Source organism: Stenella coeruleoalba, assembly GCF_951394435.1.
Source record: "Stenella coeruleoalba genome assembly, chromosome: 20".
Lineage (NCBI taxonomy): Eukaryota > Metazoa > Chordata > Mammalia > Artiodactyla > Delphinidae > Stenella > Stenella coeruleoalba.
Genome location: NC_137166.1, coordinates 7,240,319 through 7,264,412, shown reverse-complemented (window position 1 = coordinate 7,264,412; position 24,094 = coordinate 7,240,319). Strand labels below are relative to the sequence as shown.

The 24,094-nt window shown below is 49.1% G+C and overlaps 1 protein-coding gene across 1 annotated transcript in view; it reads left to right on the top strand.

Moving 5' to 3' along the window:
• BCO1 (beta-carotene oxygenase 1) overlaps positions 1 to 24,094 on the top strand; it is an 81,218-nt gene that overhangs the window by 48,431 nt on the left and 8,693 nt on the right. The window contains exons 9-14 of the mRNA XM_079906849.1: positions 210 to 338; positions 10,004 to 10,133; positions 11,698 to 11,845; positions 13,400 to 13,547; positions 15,817 to 16,040; positions 18,582 to 18,839. Coding sequence (XP_079762975.1) covers positions 210 to 338; positions 10,004 to 10,133; positions 11,698 to 11,845; positions 13,400 to 13,547; positions 15,817 to 16,040; positions 18,582 to 18,839 — 1,037 coding nt within the window. The remainder of the gene's footprint in view (positions 1 to 209; positions 339 to 10,003; positions 10,134 to 11,697; positions 11,846 to 13,399; positions 13,548 to 15,816; positions 16,041 to 18,581; positions 18,840 to 24,094) is intronic.

Below are 24,094 nucleotides of genomic sequence, written 5' to 3'. Positions count from 1 at the left end.
TTTGTTTTTGTCTTTTAATGAATGGGGAGCAACTTGGAGACAGGGATGATGCCTGTTCATCTTGGTATCCTCAGCGCTAGCACAATGCCAGACATATTCTTTCTGGAAATGAACAGATGCAGCAAGTGGTACAGGGGCTGTATGGCCACTTCTTTTAGCTTTTTGGTTTAGGTGCAGAACTGGAAACTAAATGTTCTTTCTCTCACCAGGCAGGATTCCAGCATGGCTGCAGGGGACCCTGCTCCGCAATGGGCCTGGGATGCACACAGTGGGCGAGACCAGATACAACCACTGGTTCGATGGCCTGGCCTTGCTCCACAGCTTCACAATCAGAGACAGTAAGAGCACCGTGTGATTTGCCATAGCTGCCATAACAAATGACCACCAATGGAGTAGCTTAAAGCAACACACATTTAATTCTCTTACAGTTCTGGAAGTCGGATGTCTAAAATGTATTTCCCTGGGCTAAAATCAAGGTGTCGGCAGGGGTGTATTCCTTCTGGAGGCTCCAGGGAGAGAATCCGTTTCCTCGCTTTTCCTAGCTTCTAGAATTCACTTGCATCCCTTGGCTTGTGGCCCCATCTTCATCTTCAAAGCCAGCAGCATAGCATCTTGTGGTCTCTCTCTTTCTCTCTCTGTCTCTCTGCTTCTATCATTACATCCCTTTCTCTGAGTCTGACTCTCCTGTCTCTCTCTCTCTCTCTCTTTTTTTTGAAAATATTTATTTATTTAGGCTGCTCAGGGTCTTAGTTGTGGCACACAGGATCTTCGTTGCAGCATGCAGACTTCTTAGTTGCAGCATGTGGACTCTTAGTTGCAGCATGCAAACTCTTAGTTGTGGCACGCATACGTGGAGTCTTACCCACTGGACCACCAGGGAAGTCCCCTGTCTCCCTCTTATAAAAGTTTTTGTAATTACTCTAGGCTCACTCAGATAATCCAGGATAATCACCCACTTCAAGATCCTTAACCCAATCACGTCTATAAAGTCTCTACTGCCCTGTAAAGTATTCAGAGTTTCCAGGGATTGGGATGTGGACATCTCGGGAAGCCATCATTCAGCCCACCACAAGCACAAACCTCCCTGGAAAGGTGGCCAGGGTTGTTTTTCAGCGAGTTCAACTGGAAAAATAATATGCATTCTCAGTAAGGTGGGCAGGGACACGTGGAAGTTTACAGGCTTTGGAATCAGACACACATCAAATTAAAATAGGAGTGTAGAGCTGAAAAGAACAAAGTGAGCCTATTGCTCACCAGGCAGGGAGAGCCAGGTCAGTCATGTCCCTGAGAAGACACTGAACACAGAGCAGAAGGTAGGAGGTGCCACAACTAAAGTGAAATTCCGAGTTCAGATGACTGACTCAGGAGGTGCTATTGGTCATTGAGCTGATTTATGTCACAAAGTACAAGCCGGGTTCTTAAAAGGTCTGGAGTGGGTTCTGGGAGGCTTCAGCAGGCTCAGGGCCATGTGGTAGGGTTCAGCGTGGTGAGAGTTTACTCTGACCCCTGTGTTCCAGCTTGGGCAAGCTGCAGCCACTCCACCTCCCTGGGCCTCAGTTTCCTCATCAGTAAAAGGAGCTTGATCGTTCTCCCTGGAAAGCTTTTGTGATGATCAGAAGTACTAGGTGTCCAGCAAGGATTTGATGCCTGGTAGATGTTCAGTTGATTAAAAACCACCATCATAGGACCTCCCTGGTGGCACAATGGTTAAGAATCTGCCTGCCAATGCAGGGGACATGGGTTTGAGCCCTGGTCATGGAAGATCCCACATGCCGTGGAGCACGCCTAAAGCCCATGCTCCGCAACAAGAGAAGCCACCGCAGTGAGATGCCCGTGCACTGAGACGAAGAGTAGCCCCCACTAGCCGCAACTAGAGAAAGCCCGCGCGCAGCAACGAAGACCCAACACGGCCAAAAAATAAGTAAATAAATTTACTGAAAAGTAAAATAAAATAAAAACCACCATCACTGTTGCTGGGTTTGAATCCCAGCTCCACCATGCTAACTAACACATACCTAAGCTGTGTGACTTGGCCAAAGTTACTGACCCTATCTGTGTCTCAGTCTCCCCATCTGTAAAATGGGGCTATTAGTAGCATGTCCCGTAGAATTGATGTGGAATTTAAATAAATTAATACGTGTGAGGGGCTTTGTATAATGCCCGGCTCATCATATGTGCTCCATAAGCCTTAGCTATAATTTTCACATGACTGTCATCTCTTTCAAGCTAGTCGGCAATTATTTTTTGAGTGCGGACTCCGCCAGCAACTTGCTCTAGCATTTCATGAAGAGACACCGTGTGTGAATGCCATGAGCTCCGAGTTTGCAAAAACTCACAGTTTTTACTGCGACTCAGCTACAGGGTGGGTAGTTCCATATTTCCCGACAGCCTTGAGCCTTAACAGTCCCCTCTTTTCCTAAACAGAAGTTCCCAGTGATTCCTGGGGACAGAAGTGCTGTTCTGGATGAGGTGTCTGAGAGGCGTCCCTTCTCTGAGGCCCTGCCTCACCTGCTGCCAGGTTCTTCATGGTCCATTTCCGAGCTCACATTCATGTGGCGGGGGGGGGTACTCTTGTCTCCTTGCACATGTGACACTGAAACTTTAGGGAGGTTAGGTGACTGATCCAAAGTCACTGACGTAGGGGTGGGATCTGAACTTGTCTGGAGTTCGTTTGCAGCTTTCTCTCCTGTCCTCAGCCCAGCACACACGTGCGCGTGCGCACACACACACACACACACACACACACACACATACACACATACCTCTGAGAAATGGCAGATGCTTAAATGGTATCCTTCAGTAGAGAATCCAGGGACAAGGGAACCAGCAGGGGATGACCGAGCCCTAGCCGTCTTACAGAAGTATGGCTGCTGTCCACCAAAACCCTTGAGTGGGCTAAACGGGCCAGTGACCAAAGTTATCCCATACTATTTAGACTTTCTAAAAGCTTCTAGTAGGTTTTCAAACTAAAAGTTTACTGTCAGAGGCAAGTAGCTGTTTTCTGTTCTTTTCTGAGATGGTCGGTCAGGTGCAACCACAAGAGGAGACACAGAGAGACTCAGGAAAACAAAGGTTATTCTATCCACAGGTGCTGGAGACAGGAGGCGAGTGGCTCAGGGCACATGGAAAAGACACCAGGGTGGACAGGAGACAGAAGACAGGAGCGGGGTGAACTCTGAGACTGAGGCCTTTATTGGGGTTTCTGAGGGCAAGGCAGGAAAGGGCAGAGTGAACAGCCTAGGACTGGCTAGGTGAACAATTCAGTGAACTTTGGGCTAGAGGGATGGTTCCTAGTTGCCTGGTACTCAGTCCTGGGCTGATTAAGGCGGAGGGACATTGTCTCCGGGGGTGTATGGACCAGATGGAGGATTGGTTAGTTTGCATATCAAAGACATACTGGGCTCTTTCCTGCCTCTAAGAATTGTCTGGTCCAGGGAGACACAGTCTTGTTCCAGCCAGAAAGTTTTTTTAAGGTGTGAAAACATCATAATATGCAGAAAATTTTAAATATATACAATAAAGCAGCATGAAAGACAGTTCTATTCATAATCTGGAATTGGCTAGAAAGTGGGAGGAATGGAGACTATAGCCAATTACTCGCCCTCCCCTGCCTGTCCTGCTCTTGAACCTGGGCGTGTGTCAAGGGTGTGTGGCCCCACTCTGCTTTGCAATGATCAGTGTGCCATTCTCCAGCCTAGGGCGGAGGCCCCAGAGTGCAGGGTCCCTGTTCAGGTTGTTGTATCTTCATCACTTAGCACAGGGTCTGGCCCACAGGGGCACTTAGGAACTCTGTGGAGCTGAAATGACACAAGCAAGGTGAAGATGTTTTGGTAGAAGGAGGCAATACTTCCCCAGTCCATCTCTTCAATACTTGCTACAGGGAGTGCTTGCTGGCCATTGGCCTAAGTGGTTCATGGCCATCCACGACTCAGCCCTCACTGCAGCTCCTGGGGAAGGGACCACTGTTACTATCTTGATTTTACAGACGGGCGTCTAAGGCCCAGAGTAGCCAAAGAACTTACCCAAATGCACACAGCTAAGAAGCAGTGGTAGTCAGTTATAAACTCAATGCTCTTTAAATCCAGAATCCTAAGTCCTAAGCATTATGCAATTCTGCCCCCATTCCCCACTCCTGCCAGCTACCATCTCTCCCCAACTCTCCAGCCTAATCCTCCTGAGGCTGCCAGATTGCCAGTGTTGGTGTAGCACAGCCTGGCGTCATCTCTCCTCTCCTCTTGAACTCTCAATGGCTCCCCAGTGTCTAACAGTGGAAATATAAACCAAAAATGTTAAGTACTACCATACCCAATTTAAGAGGACAATGCAATCAGGGTTCTCTGATTTGCAGGTAACACAAAGCCAGTATTTCTCAAAAGGTGGTTTGTGGGCTTCCTGCACCAGAATCCCCCAGGATGCTCATTTAGGTTGTGAATCCTGAGACCCCACCCAGGGCTTGAAGGGTAGGGATAGAGCATCTATGTTTCCAACACGCTTCCCAGATGACCCCGAGCACACTGGTGGTTTGGGGCTTGGGCCTCCATGATTTTTTAAAAGTACCAGGTGGTTCTAGTGCACAGCTAGCATGGAGAATGGAAATTAGTGCCAAACCAGGAAGAAAGGACTGGAGGAAGAAAGTAAGAAAGCAAAAGACAGGAAAATGACTCATAGCCTTCAGGAGAAGTCACTAGAAGATAATGCTTTAAAAAACTAAAAAAGATTTGAATAAAAAAGGCAGAGTGGAGATGGGGAAGCCGGGTGAAGGGTGTACAGGAGCGCTCTTTTCTGTAAGTCTAAAATTCTTTCAAAATGGAAAATTTTTATAAAGCAGGCATGGAGATGAGTCAACCCAGGTCCCTCTTAGCAGCACATTTGATACTTTTCCAATAAGAGGCAAAGTCGGTGTCCCGTGAGGATTTGAACGTGTGAATTCCAAGAGTCAGAGTCACAGAGATGTTTTTTTTAAACTGGAGTATAGTTGATTTACAGTGTTGTGTTAGTTTCTGCTGTACAGCATAGTGAATCAGTTATACATATTCATATGTCCACTCTTTTTTTAGATTCTTTTCCCATATAGGTCATTACAGAGTATTGAGTAGAGTTCCCTGTGCTGTACAGTAGGTCCTTATTAGTTATCTGCTTTATATATAGTAGTGTGTATATGTCAATCCTAATCTTCCAATTCATCCCTCCCCCACTTTCCCCCTGGTAACCATAAGTTTGTTTTTTTTATATCTGTGACTCTATTTCTGTTTTGTAAATAAGTTCATTTGTATCATCTTTTTAGATTCCACATATAAGTGATATCATACAATATTTCTCTTTCTCTGTCTGACTTACTTCACTCAGTATGACAATCTCCAGGTCCATCCATGTGGCTGCACATGGCATTATTTCGTTCTTTTTTATGGCTGAGTAATATTCCATTGTGTGTGTGTGTGTGTGTGTGTGTGTGTGTGTGTGTGTGTGTGTGTGTGTGTATATATCCCACATCTTTATCCATTCCTCTGTCAGTGGACATTTAGGTTTCTTCCATGTCTTGGCTATGTGAACAGTGCTGCAATGAACATTGGGGTGCATGCATCTTTTTGAATGATGGTTTTCTCCAGATATATGCCCAGGAGTGGGATTGCTGGATCATATGGTAGCTCTATTTTTAGTTTTTTAAGGAACCTCCATACTGTTCTCCATAATGGTTATACCAATTTACATTCCCACCAACAGCAGAGTCACAGAGATTTAGGGGCACAAAGCCTCTCCCAAACTGACTTTTTCAATGTTGTACCTCCAGTGTAGTCTTTTGGAAAGTTTGCTTTAAATTTTTTCTAATTAAAAAAAATATATATGTATATCTCCCGCCCCACCAAATAATAACACTTGACCCAGTTCTGGAAGATCCCAGGCGGGAACGCATCTGTTTACTTGTGTCCCTTTAGAAGGAATGTGGTTAATTGGGCTCCCGACAGCAGGGTGCTAGAGAACGCTCCTTGCCTCCTTCTTTAATCTCAATCTCAAAGTAAGTGTCAGCCTTGAGTAATTCCAGAGACACATTTCCCCATGGCCCTCTGAGCGCTCCCTGCTCTGGTGCTGGGATATGGGCTGCCTGTTGACAACCAGCCTGGGCTGGGTGTTTATGTTTCATATGAACAGAGTTCAGCATTTTAGGCAAAGCACATTAGCCAGTACCTATGGGTGGCAGCCCTCAGAGAGAGTGACCGTGAAGGGCAGGCTGGCTCAAGGGGAGACCAGAGTGGCCTTAAAGCTGGTCCTGTGTAGCATGAAGACCAGTAGGTGTGGCCTCACCAGCCCCCAGGTGAGTCTTCCTGCCTCCAGGATTTTGTAGAATTCAGAACTGCAGCCATCACTTATCACGTGCATGCTAAGCGCCAGGGAGCCAAACTCCTTCTATCGTCCCATCTCATTTAAAACTGCCAGCCCTAGTTGGGGAGGACTGTATGATCCCCAGCTTCCAGTTGAAGAAACTGAGGTTTAGTGACAAAGGGACTCACCCAAGGTCGCATGGCTTGGATGGGGACTTGCCCGGAGCCAAAGCCTTGCCCCAGCTACCTACTGTATCTGACTAGCATATGTAGCTTTTTATTGAGCACCTACTATGTGCTAAGTGCTTTACAGGCCTTAACTGTTATAGCAGCTCTGTGAGGAAGGTATCAGGGTTCTCATGTCAGAGCAGAGGAGACTGAGGCTTGCCTTTGACACAAGGTCAAGTGCATGGCCGGTAGATGATGGAGCAAGGATTCATATCCACGTGGAGACTCAAACCTACTTGGGGTGGAGATCTTGCCTGTCCCACTCACCATTACATACTCACATCCTGGCCCATCCAGGTGTTTAACAAATAGTGATCAAATGCATGAACCCCGGGCCCAATTAGTCTCAGAGCCCTTGCTCCTAACCATTCCTCCATGTTCCTTTCTGCTGCCCCAGGGACAAAGCTCCCCCCGCCAAATATCTCAGAGATCCTGATGTACAGTAGCCACCCCTGAAAAGATGCTTGCAAAGAGGACAGATGACTATCTGACACACAGTTTACCTCCTGAAGACTGGAGAGAGCACCAGAAGGTCTTTCATGGTCTCTTCTAATTTTATCATGATGAGTGTTACTATTATTGTTGCTGTTGCCACTTAAATGCACATGTTGGAGTCATCACTGCTGAAACGTACACTCACATCCTTTGGAAACAGAGGTGAAAACGCAACCCTGAGGGCAAAACTAACCAAGACTGTTGGAAGTCAAGATAGTGGTTCCCCTGCAGGGTTGGGATCGGGGAGGCTGGTACAGGATCAGATATGAGCAGCCTTCCCAAAGGCTGCTCACATTCTGTTTCTTGATCAGGAAGTAGTTTATATGGGTAGGTTTAGTTTGTGAAACTTCACCAAACCATACAGTTATGGTAGCATATTTCTATAGGTATATTTTTAATAACAAGGAACAGATAGAATGGTCAATTGACGTGGTCGCTGTGTCAGGATCTTCCCGTTGCCAGCTTTTGAGTCCAGTTTACCACTCGCTAGCTGTGTGGCTTAAGGCAAGGTACTTAACCTCTCTGTGCCTCAGTTTATTAGCTGGGAAATGGGCCTGCAGGGTCGGTCGTGAGTGCCCAAGCCCTTTGCCCTTCATTTTGTAAGAAATCTGAAACCTTCAAGTGTTGTTTAAATTTTGTTTTATTTGGCTGTTAATTAGCAAATGACATTAAGTTGATTTTTTTTTCCCTAAAGAATACTTTTCTAGTTAGAGTCTTCTACACACTTCTTATGTTCAGAGGATTAAACCAGATAATACACATAAAGTGCCCTTACAGTGATTAGCACACACATGCTCAATAAATGTTAGCTCTTAGTTTCATTTTCTCTCCTGAAAATATAAAAAGGCCCTGGGCAGGAATTTCTTGGGATTCAGTCTCTCCTTGAAGCCCATCATTGTGACAGTGGATACATGATGGGCGCTTCTCTGATGAACCTCTTTTTTATGGGAACAAACTGTCAGTATATCCTGGGTCCTACTTTTTTGCATGTTATCATTGTACCAACCCTGGAAGCATAGGTTATACTACAGCAAGGAATGTGTTCTCTAGAGGGGAAAAGTCAACATAATGTCATTTGCTAACTAATGGCAAAATAAAATGAAACGAAAACCCTAGAGGAGGGGCTTCCCTGGTGACGCAGACGTTGCGAGTCCGCCTGCCGATTGCAGGGGACGCGGGTTCGTGCCCCAGTCCGGGAGGATCCCACATGCCGCGGAGCAGCTGGGCCCGTGAGCCAAGGCCGCTGAGCCTGCGCGTCCGGAGCCTGTGCTCCGCAGCGGGAGAGGCCGCAGCAGTGAGAGGCCCGCGTACCGCAAAAAAAAAAAAAAAAAAAAAAACCCTAGAGGTTTCAAATGAGCCACCCAACCTACAGACAGCCATCCGGAGCAAACGCTGGTTGTTTTGACTGTAAAGGACATTGGAAAGCAGGACTAGATTCAAAATGGACAGTTACTTGGAAAATATGTTTTTGCAGGGGCCCGGATAGGCCACTACAAAGGTCAAAGGCCTCAGTATTCACAGCCCTGAAGACTTAGTAAGGTCCCCACCTGACTCCCAGCCTCATCTCATGCCTGCTGCTCCCAAGTGCCTGGTGTTCCAGCCCACACTGACTTAGCCCTTCCAGGAAGTGGGCTGTACTCCCCACCCCTAGGTCTTTGCTTACAGACTTTCTGGGGAGAGTCCATGGGAACACCTGACCCTCTTCCTAGCCCCACCTCCCGGATCTGTTGCAGTTCAATTCTACCTATCCTTCAAGGGCTTTGTCAAGTGCTACCTCCTCTGTGAAGCCTCTCCTGACTCACCCACACCCGTGAAAAGTATATGTATCTCTCTCCCTCCATATCTCTCTCCCTTCTTCCCTCTCCCCTCTCTCCTCTCCCCTCTCTCCCCTTCCCTCCCCCTTCTCTCCCCAGAAGGAACCTGTGAATATATTATGTGCTATTCTACCTGGTAAAAGGGTCTTGCAGATGTGATTAAGTTAAGGACCTTGAGATGGGGAGATTGTCCTGGATTATCAGGGTGGGCTCAGTGTAGTCATAAAGGAAAGAGGAAGGCAGGAGAGTCAGAGTCAGAAAAGATGTGACAGCAAATCAGAGCTCAGAGTGATGCAGCCACAAGCCAAGGAATAAAGGCAGCTTCTACGTTCTCCCCTAGAGCCTCCAGGAGGAACTAGCCTTGCTGACACTTCGATTTTTGCCTTGTAAAACCCATTTCAGACGATGTCTTCCAACACAGTAAGATAACAAATTTGTGTTGTTTTAAGCCACTACATTTATGATCATTTGTAACAGCAGCCATAGGAAATTAATATAGGTCTAGAACCATCTGATATATTTTCAGGTTGGTCTTGGTGGACTAGTCAAGAGTCCATGCTTTTCTGGAGTGAGTCAGATTCTCTGCAGTGTCATCAACACATGTACTGACCCTCTATTGTGTCCAGAATTGGGTATAAGGGTGCTCCCTGGTTGCAAAGAGATATGAAATGTTACTCCAGGGGCTAAATTGCCAGTGTAGGGCCCCCAGAACTGAACTGGGCCCTGGAGAAACCTAGCCTAAGTATGGGGCCTTCTGGACTAATCCTCCAAATCTGGACCTTACCTGGAAAGATACAAATATGGTGGAAGGGGTGGTTGATGGCCTGGGTCAGCACCTCTCTGGGTGATGCTGGGCAACGGGATGGAACATTTCTGAGCCTCAGTTCCCTCATATGAAGATGGGGCTGGGAACAGGAATACTTACCTGGACATATTGTTGTGAGTCTCAACCTTGCCGAAATGTGTGTGAGAGTTCCCTCCAAATGCTTGTTTTATCTAGCACACACATTAAAGGGACTGTCCCAGTGGACTCCCTCCCCCCTCCCCCCCAACCCCCCCGCTGCCCATCAAATCCCTGGAATGGCTGAAATCAACTTCAAAGCCCTGTAAAGGTGTCAGTCTGGGATGATTCTGCTGCTTCTCTTTCAGGTGAAGTCTATTACAGGAGCAAATACCTGAGAAGTGATACCTACAATGCCAATATTGAAGCGAACAGGATTGTGGTGTCAGAATTTGGAACAATGGCCTATCCGGACCCCTGCAAAAACATATTTTCCAAGTAACTGTCCATTTTGAATCTAGTCCTGCTTTCCAATGTCCTTTGCAGTCAAAACAAACAGCGTTTGCTCTGGATAGCTGTCTGTAGGTTGGGTGGAAAATTTCCCGTGATGGCCTTTGACCACATACGCTACGCAGTTTTTGATCACTGACAGCAGGAGAGGCAAAGAGCATCTGACAGATTTGTTAGGTGTTCTCCCACATAGCTGGTGGGAGAGCACTTTGGAATTATCTACCAAAATTACGAATGCACATTCCCTTCAGTCCAGAGGGGTACTTGCTTGTGTCTGAAATGACAAATGTACAAGGTTATTCATGGCTGAATTATTTGTTATGAGGAGGAACTGAAAATAACTCAAATGATCATCAACAGAGGAGTGGTTAAATAAATCACAGTAACACTACAGGAAAATGCCAGGCAGGTATAAATAAAGGAATGAGGTTGCTCTCTATGTTCCAAATGAAAGATTTCCAAGATATACTGTTAAGTGGAAAAAAAAAAAGCAAAGTGTAGAAAGAGCATATAGTATGCTATAATTTGTGTAAGAAGGCACGGGGAAATCTAGATTTATTTTCGTATGTGCAGAAACTCTGGAAGGATGCATGAGGGAAGTGGGGAACTGATGAGAGGAAGGATGGGGGAAATTTTCAGTTGTATACAGTTAAAATCATCTGGGTTGTGATGTATATGAATGTATTACATACATGTTCAACACTTAAATTGTTGGCCAGGGAATCAGGCCAGCCATCAGTACCTCCTTTCTGATACTCTTTAGACATAGAAGGATTGTGAAATGTCTTAGGGGTAGACTGGCCCAGAGAGGGAGGCTGGCTTCTACTTTCCCAGAACTGACATCATCTCTCCAGTCTTAGCGTCCAGTGCTGAGTCCGGCACACAGCAAGCGGGGAACTCCCATTCCCTGCTGGGGGAGGAGCCTGGGGGAGGGGGAGGGAATGAATTTAAAACTGCAGCCTGTGGGGCCTCCTTGCTGTTACACTGTTTGCCAGTAGGGGGAGCACTAACCAGTACACGGGGTCAGGACTTCCTGCTTTGAGTTTGCCTTCTAATCAAGTGATCAGTTCTTAACTCATGATTAGTTTACTCTTCTTTTTCAAAAATCTAATATCCTGGACAAAGTTGGGTAACCAGGGTGGGCTCACATTCCTGCGCAAAGCAGCTTAGCTGGTTTGCTAGTCTTTGGGGGGCTGTTATGGGTATGAATATGATTTCTGTAGAGCTTCTTAAAATACTTCAGAACAATCCACCAGGTCTTGATGGCTCTGGTGCAGGAGACTTTTGGATTTGGGGAGCCCAGGAGGGCTCAGTGGGCAGCCTTGTTGTCTCAGCTGACTCCCTCCTTAGCTGATTGAATGTGGTGGTATTTTTGGGTAACTTGATCTCTGAGTCCTCAGGATTCCTCAAGGAACCCATTAGGACCCAGTACTTTTTCTCCCTTAGTTGAAGTAGAGTGTTTTAAGTGGTGGGAAAATTAAAACCATCTCGAGTAGAACTTTCCAGCTGGGTGGACACAGCCATTGACCCCGTTGACTTGCTTCCTCCCCAGAGCTTTCTCCTACCTGTCCCACACCATCCCTGATTTCACAGACAACTGTCTGATCAACATCATGAAGTGTGGAGAAGACTTTTATGCAACCACAGAGACCAATTACATCAGGAAAATCAATCCCCAGACCCTGGAAACCCTGGAGAAGGTATCAGTAAATCTACAGCCAGCCTCAGTTCTTGACTCAAGAAAGGGACCCCCTGCAGGAGGCCAGGAGCCTGCAGGAACTCACAGAGGAGCCCTCCTCTGATGCCCTTGGGTCTTGGGCTCTCCCAGCTCAGCACTTAGCACTAGATTCTAAGCTTCCTTACAGCAGGACTGTGTCCTGTCATCTTTGTGTCTGTATTCATTCCTAGGACTCCCATAACAAAGGAATACAACAGAAATGTATCTTAGGTGGCTTAAGACAACAGAAATGTATCCTATCACAGTTCTGGAGGCTGGAAGTCTGAAATCAAGGTATCGGCAGAGCCATTCTCTCTCTGAAGTTTCTAGGGGAGGATCCTTCTCTGCCTCTTCCAGCTTCTGGTGGTTGTTCCTTGGTTTATAGGAACAACGAATAATTGTTGTAATCCAATCTCTTGCAAAGCTACAAATTATTGTGTGAAGGCCCACCCTAATCCAGAATGACCTCTTTTTAACTTGATTACATCTACAAAGACCCTATTTCCAAATTTAGGCACCAGGGGTTAGGACTTCAACATATCTTTTTGGAAGATACAATTCAACCCCTAACAGCATCCATACTCCTTGACACTGAGTGGCACCTCAATGGAAATTTGAATGAATGACTATACTGGGCCACCCAGGACTCCCAGCAGCCCTGCCTTGTATTGACCTGAAGAGGGAGGCATTAGGCACAGAGCAAGGGTGCAAAAATCAGTGCCCAAGCAGATACCTTTCCTGGGTAGAATCAAGTCTACATTTTCGTGAAGATCAATAGACCCACTTTCAGTTTTCTCCAGCTGGCAGTTCAAAGCCTGGATGTCTTTGCAATACAATTTAATGATCCCTTGGAAGGAGTGCTTTCCTTAGCTGTGAAATTACGTCCAGCTCCTTTTAGGTTAGGCGGCGTAGGTCCAACTGATGTACACTTTCCACAGAGCTGCAGAGAGGAATTACTAGGAGAGAACGAGGTATCGCCTGACTTTTGGCTGGAGGAGGTTGTGCTATTCTGGGGGAAGAAGGGCAGGCGTTGGCTCCCGGGCCACCCCATTGCTGTATGGTTGTGGCCTGTTAGGAGTCGGGATCATTATTGAGCTCCTTAGTCTCTTTTCCCTTTGACCAAATGTTTTTGTAACCTTTCTGTTCCCAGAATAACCCTATGAGAGAGGCCTGGAGATTTATGCCTCTGTGGGATGCAAAAGGGGAGAATTTAAATAGCTTCACCAAAGAAGTGGCCAAGATTAGCCCTAAGGCTGCCTCTCTGCCGGCAAGGCCAGGTGGCAGGGTAGGAACAGCTGTCAGAGAAAACACATGTAGCTCACCAAGTCCCCTGCAGCCTATTAGCTGTGGGAGGCCCCCTCGAGGTTACATCAGGTTGCAAGAGGAAACATCTCCTTTAAAGGTGATGTCTGCCTTATTTTCAGATCAGGAGATGTGCAAAAATAACCATCATCTCTCTGAACCTGGAGTCAGCCAGCTTTTCATAGGATTTCACCCTTTCCCCTTTCAAAAACCAGGTGGCTGTCATGTTTTGCAGGTTGACTATCGTAAACATGTGGCTGTAAATCTGGCAACATCACATCCTCATTATGATGATGCTGGAAATGTTCTCAACATTGGTACGTCCATCGTGGACAAGGGGAAGACAAAATATGTGATCTTTAAGATCCCTGCCACAGTATCAGGTGGGTCATTCTGAGGCTGTAATGGAGTACAGACACCAAGGGTGGCTCTTTCGGAAGAGTTCTGATTTTGGTTGATAACACAGCACTCAATCTGACACTTACCTGCACAGATGATTCAGAGGACCGTGAACTCACTTTTCTCCTTTAGGAGAAAAGAAATGATGCTAGGCTTCCTTTTGGAAGAAGTGAATCCCTTTGCTATTCCAACCTCCTTTTCTTTAGGTTCCTGTTCATTAATTCATTAATTTATCCATTATTCATTAATCATCTACCTATCAATCCATCCATTAATCTATTCATCATCCAGCCATCATGCAGCCATCAGCCATCCTTCCTTTCTTTCATTCATTTTTTTTAGTTTTCTGACAAACCTCTGTATGTCAGGGCTGTGCTGTCCTCTTTCATCCCAGCGCCTTAAGCCAGGCTCCCAGGGTTGTTCAGGGAGCTCAGCCCTGCTGGCACTCACTCCAGATCCCCACCCTGTTCTGCTGGCCTCCTGGACCTTCTCCATTTAGGGGCGGGAACCCGGCGTGGAGCCCAGACCGATTATGTTCCTGAGGGGGAGGAGGGCGGGGCTCCTAGCCCTTATTTGTCCAGGACTCTCTTGGGAGCCACACCCAGGAGTGTGGCTCCAAGAGTGGCTGCGCAGGCTCAGGAGACAGAACTATGAGGGTGCTTGGCTAGACCTTCTGGTTTAGGAAGGCTGGTTTCCATCTGTGATCCCTGCTGGCTCCCCTCCCTCACAGTCCCGTAGAGCCCCCCCCGCCCCCCCCCAGCAGATTCCAGGCTCTGCTGGCAGATGGGAGCCCCGGAGGTCAGAAGGTACAATGCTCTTGTTAAATGGAACTGCCATTAATTAAGCCAATAAAGGGATATAGGGTCTGGCTTGGGATCCTAGAATGCAGACCTGGGGGTGGTCTAGCCATTTGAGTTTGCCACCTCATATTACAGAGCACTGCGAGTCCCAGGGGCATCAGGTGACATGCGCACGGCTCACAGGAGGTACCCTCTGCACACCTGGTCCAGGCTGGCAGCTTTGCTGGGATTCACACCTGTGTCCTGCCTCCCAGGCCCGGGTGCCTTTCCTTTCAGTTTGCTTTGTGTTCCATTGGTTTGGTGAAGAAAAGAACTGCCCCACAACCCAGAGCATCCCTCCCACCAGCCAGCTGTTTACAGTGTGCACAGGTGGCCACAAGAAAGGTGGCGACGCTTGCATGTAACTCATTATAACCCAGCCCCAGGCCTGGGTTGGGAGGCCTTTTGGCCAGCGGGTGACTCATCCTTGCAGAGGAAAAAGAAAACAGAATAGTTCTGAGCACCTTCGTGGTGGATGCTGAGCAAGGTACTTGGACTCCTGCAGGATTTCCCTTGGTCTCTCCCTTCCCTCTAATAACAGAGTAGGCAGCCAGGCTAAGGAGCCTGTGTCTTTCCGGCTTAACCCTGTGCCTCTGGCTGTAATGATGGAGCGTCCCACCAAGCCCTAGTTTCCCACCTGTAAAATGGGAATCGTACAGCCTACCTTGACTGTCACAATCTGTCACATTACCATAGACACTTAGTCTCATTCCCAGGTGTTTCAGAACGGGCAATGCCAAAAGAAATTCATAGAAACCCCGTGAAGTACACGTCAAATGATGGTTCTCAGTAACATATCAAAGCCTAACCTTGGGAAGCTAGCCCACTGCCTGGGAGCTTGACGGAAATGCAGGGCCTCGGGCCCCACCCCACAGGCTGAGTCACACTCCACATTTTGTCATGACGCCCAGATGATCCGCGTGCACGTGAAAGTGAGGAACATTGCTCCAGAGCAGGGGTTGGCAAATGTTTTCCGTAAACGTCCACAAAATAAGTATTTGAGGCTTTGCTGCCTGTATGGTCTCCGTTGCGTGTGCTCAACTCTGAATCTCGAAAGCAAAGCAGCCGTGGACCCTGCAGGGGCCACGGTCCAGATAAACCTCTACGTAGAAAACAGGTGGAGGCTGGGTTAGCCCTGTGTTGGAGTTGCACATGCCTGGCCCAGAGGCCCCGTGGTCCAGAGGCCCAGAGCCTGGGGATGCAGTGGTTTTGGATGCCAGACCAGATCTCACGGGGGAAGGGCCCTGTCCCTACATCAGCCAGGCAGCAGCCCCTTCACCCCGTTTGCTGTCGGCTCTCATTCAAAGGTTCTTCTCAGTGGCCGGGTGGGTTTGAGAGGCCGCGCTGCAGGAGACGGTGGCCCCGTCGGGGTCCGCCAGGCCCTGTGCTGCCCCTGAGGCTGGCTTCTCTCTAGGGGGCAGGAAGAAGGGGCTGAGCCCCCTGAAACACATGGAGGTGTTCTGCTCCATCGCCTCGCTCTCGCTCCTCTCCCCGAGCTATTACCACAGCTTCGGAGTCACCGAAAGCTACATCGTTTTCCTCGAGCAGCCTTTCAAGATGGATATCCTCAAGATGGCAACTGCCTACCTCCGGGGCGCGAGCTGGGCTTCCTGCCTGGCTTTCCACAGGGAGGACAAGGTAAGGCAGGGCCGGCGACCCCGCAGCACGAGGATGGCGAGAGCAAGATGGAGGTCAGCAGGCAGCGGTGGCTTCAGGAGGGAGGCCCTCAGCTGCCACGCAGTCTCCCCAGAGGCATGAGCCGACCTTCCAGCGAGTTCTGCAGCTGGGATGGTCCTTCACAGTGGTCCCCAGTTAGGGCAAGGGGCTGGGCCTTTATGCCCCGACGTCCATAAGTCAGTAGAGCAGACCATCCGCAGAAGAGCGTGGGACCTTGGGCGAGGCAGCCTCAGCATCCAAGGCAGCCCCTACTCGCCCAGCAGCAAAGGGACTGCTCGTCAGCCCTGAGCGGCGCCTGGCCTCCTCCAGCCTCCGCCACCCATTGACAGGGCCCTTTCAGCATCCCTGCTGGGGGGCGGGGAGGGGATGTCACAGATTATTTAGACATCATGATGATAGGGCGTCCCACCGGATGGTGTAACAGAAACGTCTTCAGTTTAGGTACACCTGAGTGGAGTGCTCAGAATATCTGTGTGCCTGTCATGTACGTGTCCTGTATATGTGATGTCTGCATGTGTGTATACATGTGGGTATGAATACATTATTCGTGTATAGGTGTATGTAAGTATTTGCTCTTGTTACTTGTGAAAAATAATCAAGTAATTCTCCGTGTCATCTATTCAAATAGCACGCAAGCGTAGAAAGCAACAGATCAAGTCCCCTTCCTCCCACCTCCCCGTCCAGCCCCCTCCAGAGGGAGTCACCACCATCCATCCGACACCCTTCTACTCCTCTTTCTGTGCAGCACGTGCATCTTCATGTTCCCATGCAAATATGTGTCCCGTGTGTGACTGCCGCCTCTATGATGCCTGTATTCTCAAGGAGGAGAGTGAGGTCCTCGAGGGAACAAAGGGGTTAGGCAAGATCCCTCCTCTGCTCAGAACCTTCTGGTGATTTCCCGTCTTCCTCAGAATAGGATCCAAAGGCTTCACTCACCAGCCCATAAAGGCCCACATGCCCTCATCCCAACCGCTGGCTTCCTGCTCACGTGGTCGCCTCCTACACCTCAAAACTGCCAAACACGTTCCTGCCTCAGGGCCTTTGATTTTGTGTCCCCTCCACCTGGAATGGTTTTACCCAGATGGCTTCCTCCCTTGATCAATCCCGGTCTCGCTCTACGCTCCCCCGTCCCTGAGGTCCGCCTGTCTATCACAGAACCCCCAGCCCCCGACAGGCTTTCTCCACCCCCCACTCCATTTTCTCAGTCGTGCTCATCCGTCATCCTTGACGTGTTGTATATATTGATCACTGACCTTGGCCTCACCCCCACTGAATTATACGCTCCATGAAGGTGGGCGGGTGGTTTTATTTTATCTCTCCAGTTCCCCCGAAAGTGTCTGATGTGTCTTCGGCCCTCATATGAATGTTTGTGGACTGAATGAGCTGGGCAAGGGGGCCAGCAGGGAGCCTGCAGAAGTGGGTTTGCTCCGCAGGACCACGAGCGTCCCGCCAGCAGGAGTGTCGGGGCCCCCTAGGCCTCCAGTCTGCAGCCCCTGGGGACCTCTGGCCCTGGGGAGTCCCACAGTGAGAAGACAGAGCCCCCGAGGACTGGGCACAGAGCCCTGGGAAGGGCTTTGGAATGCATTTGGAGAACTTTCCAAGAAGTCCCTGCGGCTGGCCCTGGGATTGGGTTTATGGGGAAGAAAGCCTACAATAACCACGCCTGTGTTCACCTCCCCAAACCCACCCTCCCTCCCAATGCCCTCCTCCTCTGTACACTACTCCTCGCCCCTCCCCCACTTAACTTCAAAGCCTGATTCTGGGAAAGGAGAGAAAGAAGCAATGAGCCAGAGGAGGTGGGGAAATGGCAGCCTGGAGCAGCCCCTCCCTCCTTTCAGAAGGAGGATGGTTAGGCCAGAGCTGCCAAACGAAAGAAAATACCCCTTCTTCCTTGGATTAGGCAACTGGGGCTGCAGATATGGCTACTTGACACCCAGAGTGATACTGCCTGTGACACCCAGAGGTGCCTGAGGATGCCTAATGAGCCGATACTCACGTGGGCTCCCTGACTAGACCGGTCACTCAGCACCGCAGCCCTCCAGGGCTGCCGGGTTACTGGGAAAACCACACCTGCAGCGGGCAAAGGTCAGGAGAGGGGACCCAGGAGGGGCTTTAGGGGCGCTGGCCACCAATGGGGCCTGAGGAGCCCTAGAGGGCTGGACCTGACTGTTTCTCCCCAACCTGGCCTGGCCTGGGAGCTGGCCTGTCGCTGCCCACCTGGATCACAGTCAAGTGAAGGCTGGGGAGACGGTACACTCTCAGATCCTGTATCTCCCTGGGTACTGTCCTCCTGGTGAGGAAGGGGCCCTGGCAGCAAAGCTTCCCTCCTCCCTCAGCACTTCTGCGTGTGTCTGGAGGTGGTACAGAGAGGCTCATAAAGGGGAGGGAATGCTTCAGGGTCACAAGCAAGTGGATGGCAGGGCTGGGTCTTGTCCCCTGCCTGATGCCGCTGTGTTGGGCCTGCAGAGGAAGAGCTGACCACTGATGTGCATCTCCTTTCAGACTTACATTCACATCATTGACCAAAGGACGAGGAAGCCCGTGCTGACCAAATTTTACACGGACCCCATGGTGGTGTTTCATCACGTCAATGCCTACGAAGAGGACGGTTGCCTTCTGTTCGACGTCATTGCCTACGAGGACAGCAGCCTTTACCAGCTCTTCTACTTGGCCAACCTGAACAAGAACTTCGAGGAGAACTCCAGGCTCACCTCCGTCCCAGCCCTCAAGAGGTTTGCAGTGCCCCTCCACATGGACAAGGTAATGGCTTGAGTCCTGGGAGATGTGAGCCCACTCAGGAAGTGACTTTGGCTCTAATTTCGTTAATATTGAAATTCAAAATGAGCTGTTCTTTTCTTTTTTTTTTTTTTTGGCTATGTTGGGTCTTCGTTGCTGCGCGCGGGCTTTCTCTAGTTGCGGCGAGCGGGGCTACTCTTCATTGCGGTGCGCGGGCTTCTCATTTCGGTGGCTTCTCTTGTTGCAGAGCATGGGCTCTGGGCGAGCGGGCTTCAGTTAGTTGTGGCCGTCCAGTGGTTAAGACTTCGCCTTCCAATGCAGGGGGTGAGAGTTCAATCCCCGGTCAGGGAGCTAAGGTCCCACATGCCCTGCCGGCCAAAGAACCAAAACATAAAACAGAAGCAACATTGTAACAAGCTAAATAAAGACTTTAAAAATGGTCAACATTAAAAAAAAATCTTAAAAAAAACAAAACAAAGTGTTCAATTCAATGGTTTTTAGCATATTCACAGAGTTGAATGTACAACCATCAGCACAAGCAATTTTAAAACATTTTCATTTCCCCAAAAGACACCTTGTACCCTTTAACCATCAGCTCCCCACCCCCCAACCCCTCCATCCCCCCCCAGCCCCAGGTAACCACTAATCTACTTTCTATCTCTGTGTATTTGCCTCTTCTAGATATCTCATATAAATGGAATCATACAATATGTAGTCTTTCGTGGCTGGCCTCTTTCACGAAGCATGTTTTCACAGTTCATCAGTGTTGTAGCACGTATCAGGGCCTCATTTTTTTTCATGGCTGAATATGTACCTACTATTTAGTCTACTGCTATACATACTATTTCCACCTACTTGTGTATGTAGACATCTCTCCATGATGTTAAATATTCTTCTATGACATCATTTTAAATATTGGCCTGACAGTCCGTGGTGGGGATTCATCACCCGTTGCTTACCCGTCTCCCTGATGTTGAACAGTCCTGTTCTTACATTAAAAATGACCCCTGGGCCAGACGCTATCCTTAATTAGACTGATGCTGCCAGGGCTCTGGGTTTGGTTTTAAAGGCTACAGAGGCTTCTGGCTCCAGAACTTCCTGACTTCATGACTTAATTAATTTAAATGAATCCAAATTCAATTCAATTCAGTTTTGATGGCTCATCCTTACTCAATGCACTCTATGTGCCAGGTACTTTGCTAAGCATTGTATTTTCCTTACCTAACTTAATGATCAAAACAATCTATGGGAGAGATCCTCAGGTTAGCCTCATTTTACGGAGAGGTTAAGGAATGTGCCCAAGGTCACACAGCCCGGTGGCAGAGCCAAGGTTGGCTCTAAACCCTTCCTTGCAGCTGGTAAGGGGTATAACTCTGCGGATCTCCCGAGCAGGCCTAACTCCTGGAAAGAGTCCCAGAGGGTCACCCTGACCTCTCTCAGGGCCCTGCAGGCCTAGGGAACAGAAGACACTCCTCCATGCCCAGGGAGGCTTCTCTCACCCTCCAGGCTCCTCCATGCAGGAGTTCAGGCACCTCCCAACCAGTGGGCGGAAGACCCGCATCTGAACCCAGCTTTGTCCAACTCCAGAGTTGGGTCCTTTCTCCTCTCTCCAGCATTTCCCCAGCTGCAGTCATTTGTGTATCTCTGTCATGATTTTCACTGTATTTCCTATCACCTCTATTAACATTTACAAAATCATGTTTTCATTTAAATCAACTCACTCTTCCCTTAACTCATTTGGAAGGAAACCCATGACGACCCAGTGGAAAGGCAGCATTGCGCGCTGCCATTGCGCGCTGCAGATGGAAGAGCAGATGAGCGTGAAGGGCTGGTAATAAAGCAGAGGTCCTGAGCTCTAGCCTGATGCTGATGCTCTTGCCAAGACCTGATCTCTTCCTTAAAGAGAACGTTGGAAAAGTATTAGGTGTCAAAGACATAGTGGCACTTAACTGAGACTCTCGCCTTGACCCAACGGAAAGATTGGAAGAGAAAAAGGGATTAACTTTCTCCCCATGTGATTCAGGGCTATTGAATGAACGGCCGTGTCCCACAAAATCATCATCTGAGCCGCTGGCCTCTGTGCCCGTCACTCTGGGAAGTTCCATAGTGCAGCGCTTGGGGTGTCTCCTGGCTCCAGGATGCAATGGGGGTGTCACAAAGCACACAGGTGGCAAATCCTGAGGCCTGCGCACCTCCACCACACCTCCCACCCCACCCCCACCTTGTGGAGGCCTCAGCCTGCGGCTGATACACAGAGAGGAAACACTCCCTTCCGCTGCCCACACACTGCAGGATTTTATAACCTTTTATCAAGCTCTAGAAATGATTTGCTTCCTTGGAACCAAGCTAAGAAGTTTAGCACGTGTATTTTAAAAAGGCACTGCGTGAGCCGTCTGCAAAGAAGAGCGAGTGCTGGGAAGGGTAGCTCCGGCCACGCTTTTTAATTTGCTGTTTATTGTCCCTTAAAAATGTCTCCTTGCTTCACTTTCAAGTCACCCCACCTGCGTGTTGAAAGGGGAAATTTGAGCTACAGACATGGCCTATGTGTCCAGATCCGGCGGCTCTGATTCCATCCCGTCCAAAAGCATATTAGGGAAGGGCCTTAGGGGATGCTGTCCTTTCTCAAATGCCCTTCAGTCTGGGGCCTTTGCACGTCGCTGTCCCTCTGCCTGCAACCCTGTCCTCTTCCCGTGAGACCTCTGCTCCTGTCCCGGCTGCAGGTTGAACTTACCTGGGGGTTCTGAGACCAGCCCAGTGAAGGCACAACCTCCAGGGGATTCTACTCCCTTCTCATCCTTCAGGTCTGGCATCCTGACTCCCTCAGTGGGTTTGTATATTCTAAGGGCACCTGCAGCTCTTCGCTCACATTGATGGCAGGTGTAATGAGCTTCCTGTTAAAGCTCCCAGAGGGCTGGGACTCTTGGTCTTGTCAGCAGTTTATCCTCTGAGCCCATCACAGGGTCTGGTACTCAGAGGGTTCTCATTAAGCCCTTAGATATTTTAAATAAATGAATGAACGATGAATGAATGAAAAAGGTGAAGCAAGGTCTCTAAAAGGGCACAAGGTCTTCCTTTAGCGCTTGGAACATTTCCCAAGTGGAAAGTACCTTCCACATAGAATGGGCTATACTGAAGTGTGTTCAAAAGTCTGGGGCCTCCCAGCTGCCCCACCTTCTCCGGCGTTTGGGCCAGCTGGGGTCAAAGGAAGGAGGGGCCCACTGACACCCTCTGCCTGTTTGTGTAGGGGTTGTGCGGGGGTTGTTTAAGGCGGGGCTGGACCCCAAGGGGCATGGGCGGTGCCAACAGTCCCTGCCAGCCACCCTGCCCTCATCCTGCAGGGCTCCAGGGAGGGGCGGGGCTGGCATCTTGGAGCTAGAAGGGATGGTTCCAACTCCTGGCTCAGTAGATTCGGTTTTTGTCTTGTTTTCAAATGCAAAAATGAAGACCCAATAATAAGAGAAGGCACCATTTCTCAAGAGCTCACTCTGTGCGTGGCCCTGTGTCAGATGCCTTTTCTGCTCTTAGACCCAGGCCAGAGGGGCCCCCTGCTCTGGCCTTTCTCCATCAGTGTCCCTTCTTCACTGGGTGAGGAATTCACAGGGCCACAGGGTGCCCACCCAGAGGGGCACCCTTCCGACCCCAACTGTGGCCTGGGATCCCTGAATTCCCTGCACAAATGACCCAAGCCAGCCTGCAGCAGCTGCCTCTGTCCTCCTAAGGGCAGGCTGTGCTGCTGGATGCAGCCCTCAGACCCACCAGGGAGGCCAGGGCTGGCTGGGGCTTCCACGCAGTGGCAAGAAAAGGAGGCAGGAAGCCTGGGCCCAGAGGCCAGCCTTCACTCTGCCACCTGCTTCTAGCTCAGAATGCCAAGGAGTCCTGGGATTCTGAATTCACATGCATCCTTCCAGACCAGCACTGGGCACTAGAACCTGCTGCAATGAAGGAATATTCTCTGTCCAAGCAGTAGCAGCCAGATATCTAGGCTACTGAAATATGGCCAGTGCAGCCGAGAAAGGGAATTTTAAATTTCATTAAATTTAAATTTAAATAGCTACGCATGGCTGGTGGTGGTTGCCGTATCAGACAGCACAGTTCCACAACATTCTGAAGCTCTGTGCATAAAGGAAGGCGGGAGAGAACGGTATTTTACTTAACAATTTGCTATATGTGGACATAGGTTTGGTGGGCCTCTGCTCTCATCCTGGGTCCTGAACGTTTTTGGCCCTGTGAAATGCTCCACATGCTTCTCACCGAATCTGTATGACAGTTCTTGGGGTTATTTATCATCCCCATGACTGTAGGTGAGAGAGACAGTAACTTGCCCAACATGGCAGAATCATCCAGAGGGTCTGAGTTGGGATTGGAATGCATGTCTGTCTGGCTCCAAATCACTGACTACGATGGTCTGGCCCTGGATCAGGTGCTTTCATAACCATTATTTAATTTAATCCTAACCACAATCCCCAGACGCAGGTCAAAGGGACCTTCGCTTGTACTCACCACCCGTCCAAAAGTTACGGATTGCCCCCCTTTATACAAACGAGGAAGCAGGCTCAAGTTCACGTAGAAAGCTCTACAGTCATACTGCACACCCAAGGCTGCCAAACTCCAAAGCCAGTGCTTTGCGGGATTATTGAGATTACTGCTTCTCACGGGAGTTCCCTCGAGTTGAGGAATTTCAAAGCCAGACTGCAGGATTTCGTTGAATTCTGGCTGGAAAGTGATTTCTTCCCAAAGTTGAGCACATTGGCCATAGAAGGCTGCCAAGTCATGTTCGTTACTGCTGTGTGTGGAAAAATTCACAGTTTATGCCTCAACCAGTCTGACCAGTTTCATGCTGCAGCTAGAAAATGTCTCTGCGGACTGACTCCCTGAGAATCAAGCCCGGGACATGCACAAGAAGCCTGTGGCTGCCTCTTGACTAGCAAGGCACAGGGCAGGGCCTCTCACGTGTGGGGCTGCACATACAGATGAAGGCAAACAGAGCCTCTGCTTCCAAGTCACCCGATGTGCTAGGCGCTAGACGACCTTTTCACGCCCTTCGTTTGATTTTTACAACCACCTGCAAAGCACATGTTCTGCCCCTTAAGAGTTGAAGGAAAAGCTCATTGAGTCATGCATTTGCTCATTCCTTCAGCAGTTACTTCCTGTGAGCTGACTATGTGCCATGCACTGAATAAAATCTGATCACTGTCTGCACAGGGAAGACAGCATGAAAGAAGGAAGCAGGTCCATAAAGGAGATATTTACAGCTTGGGACACATGCCTTGGAGACACTG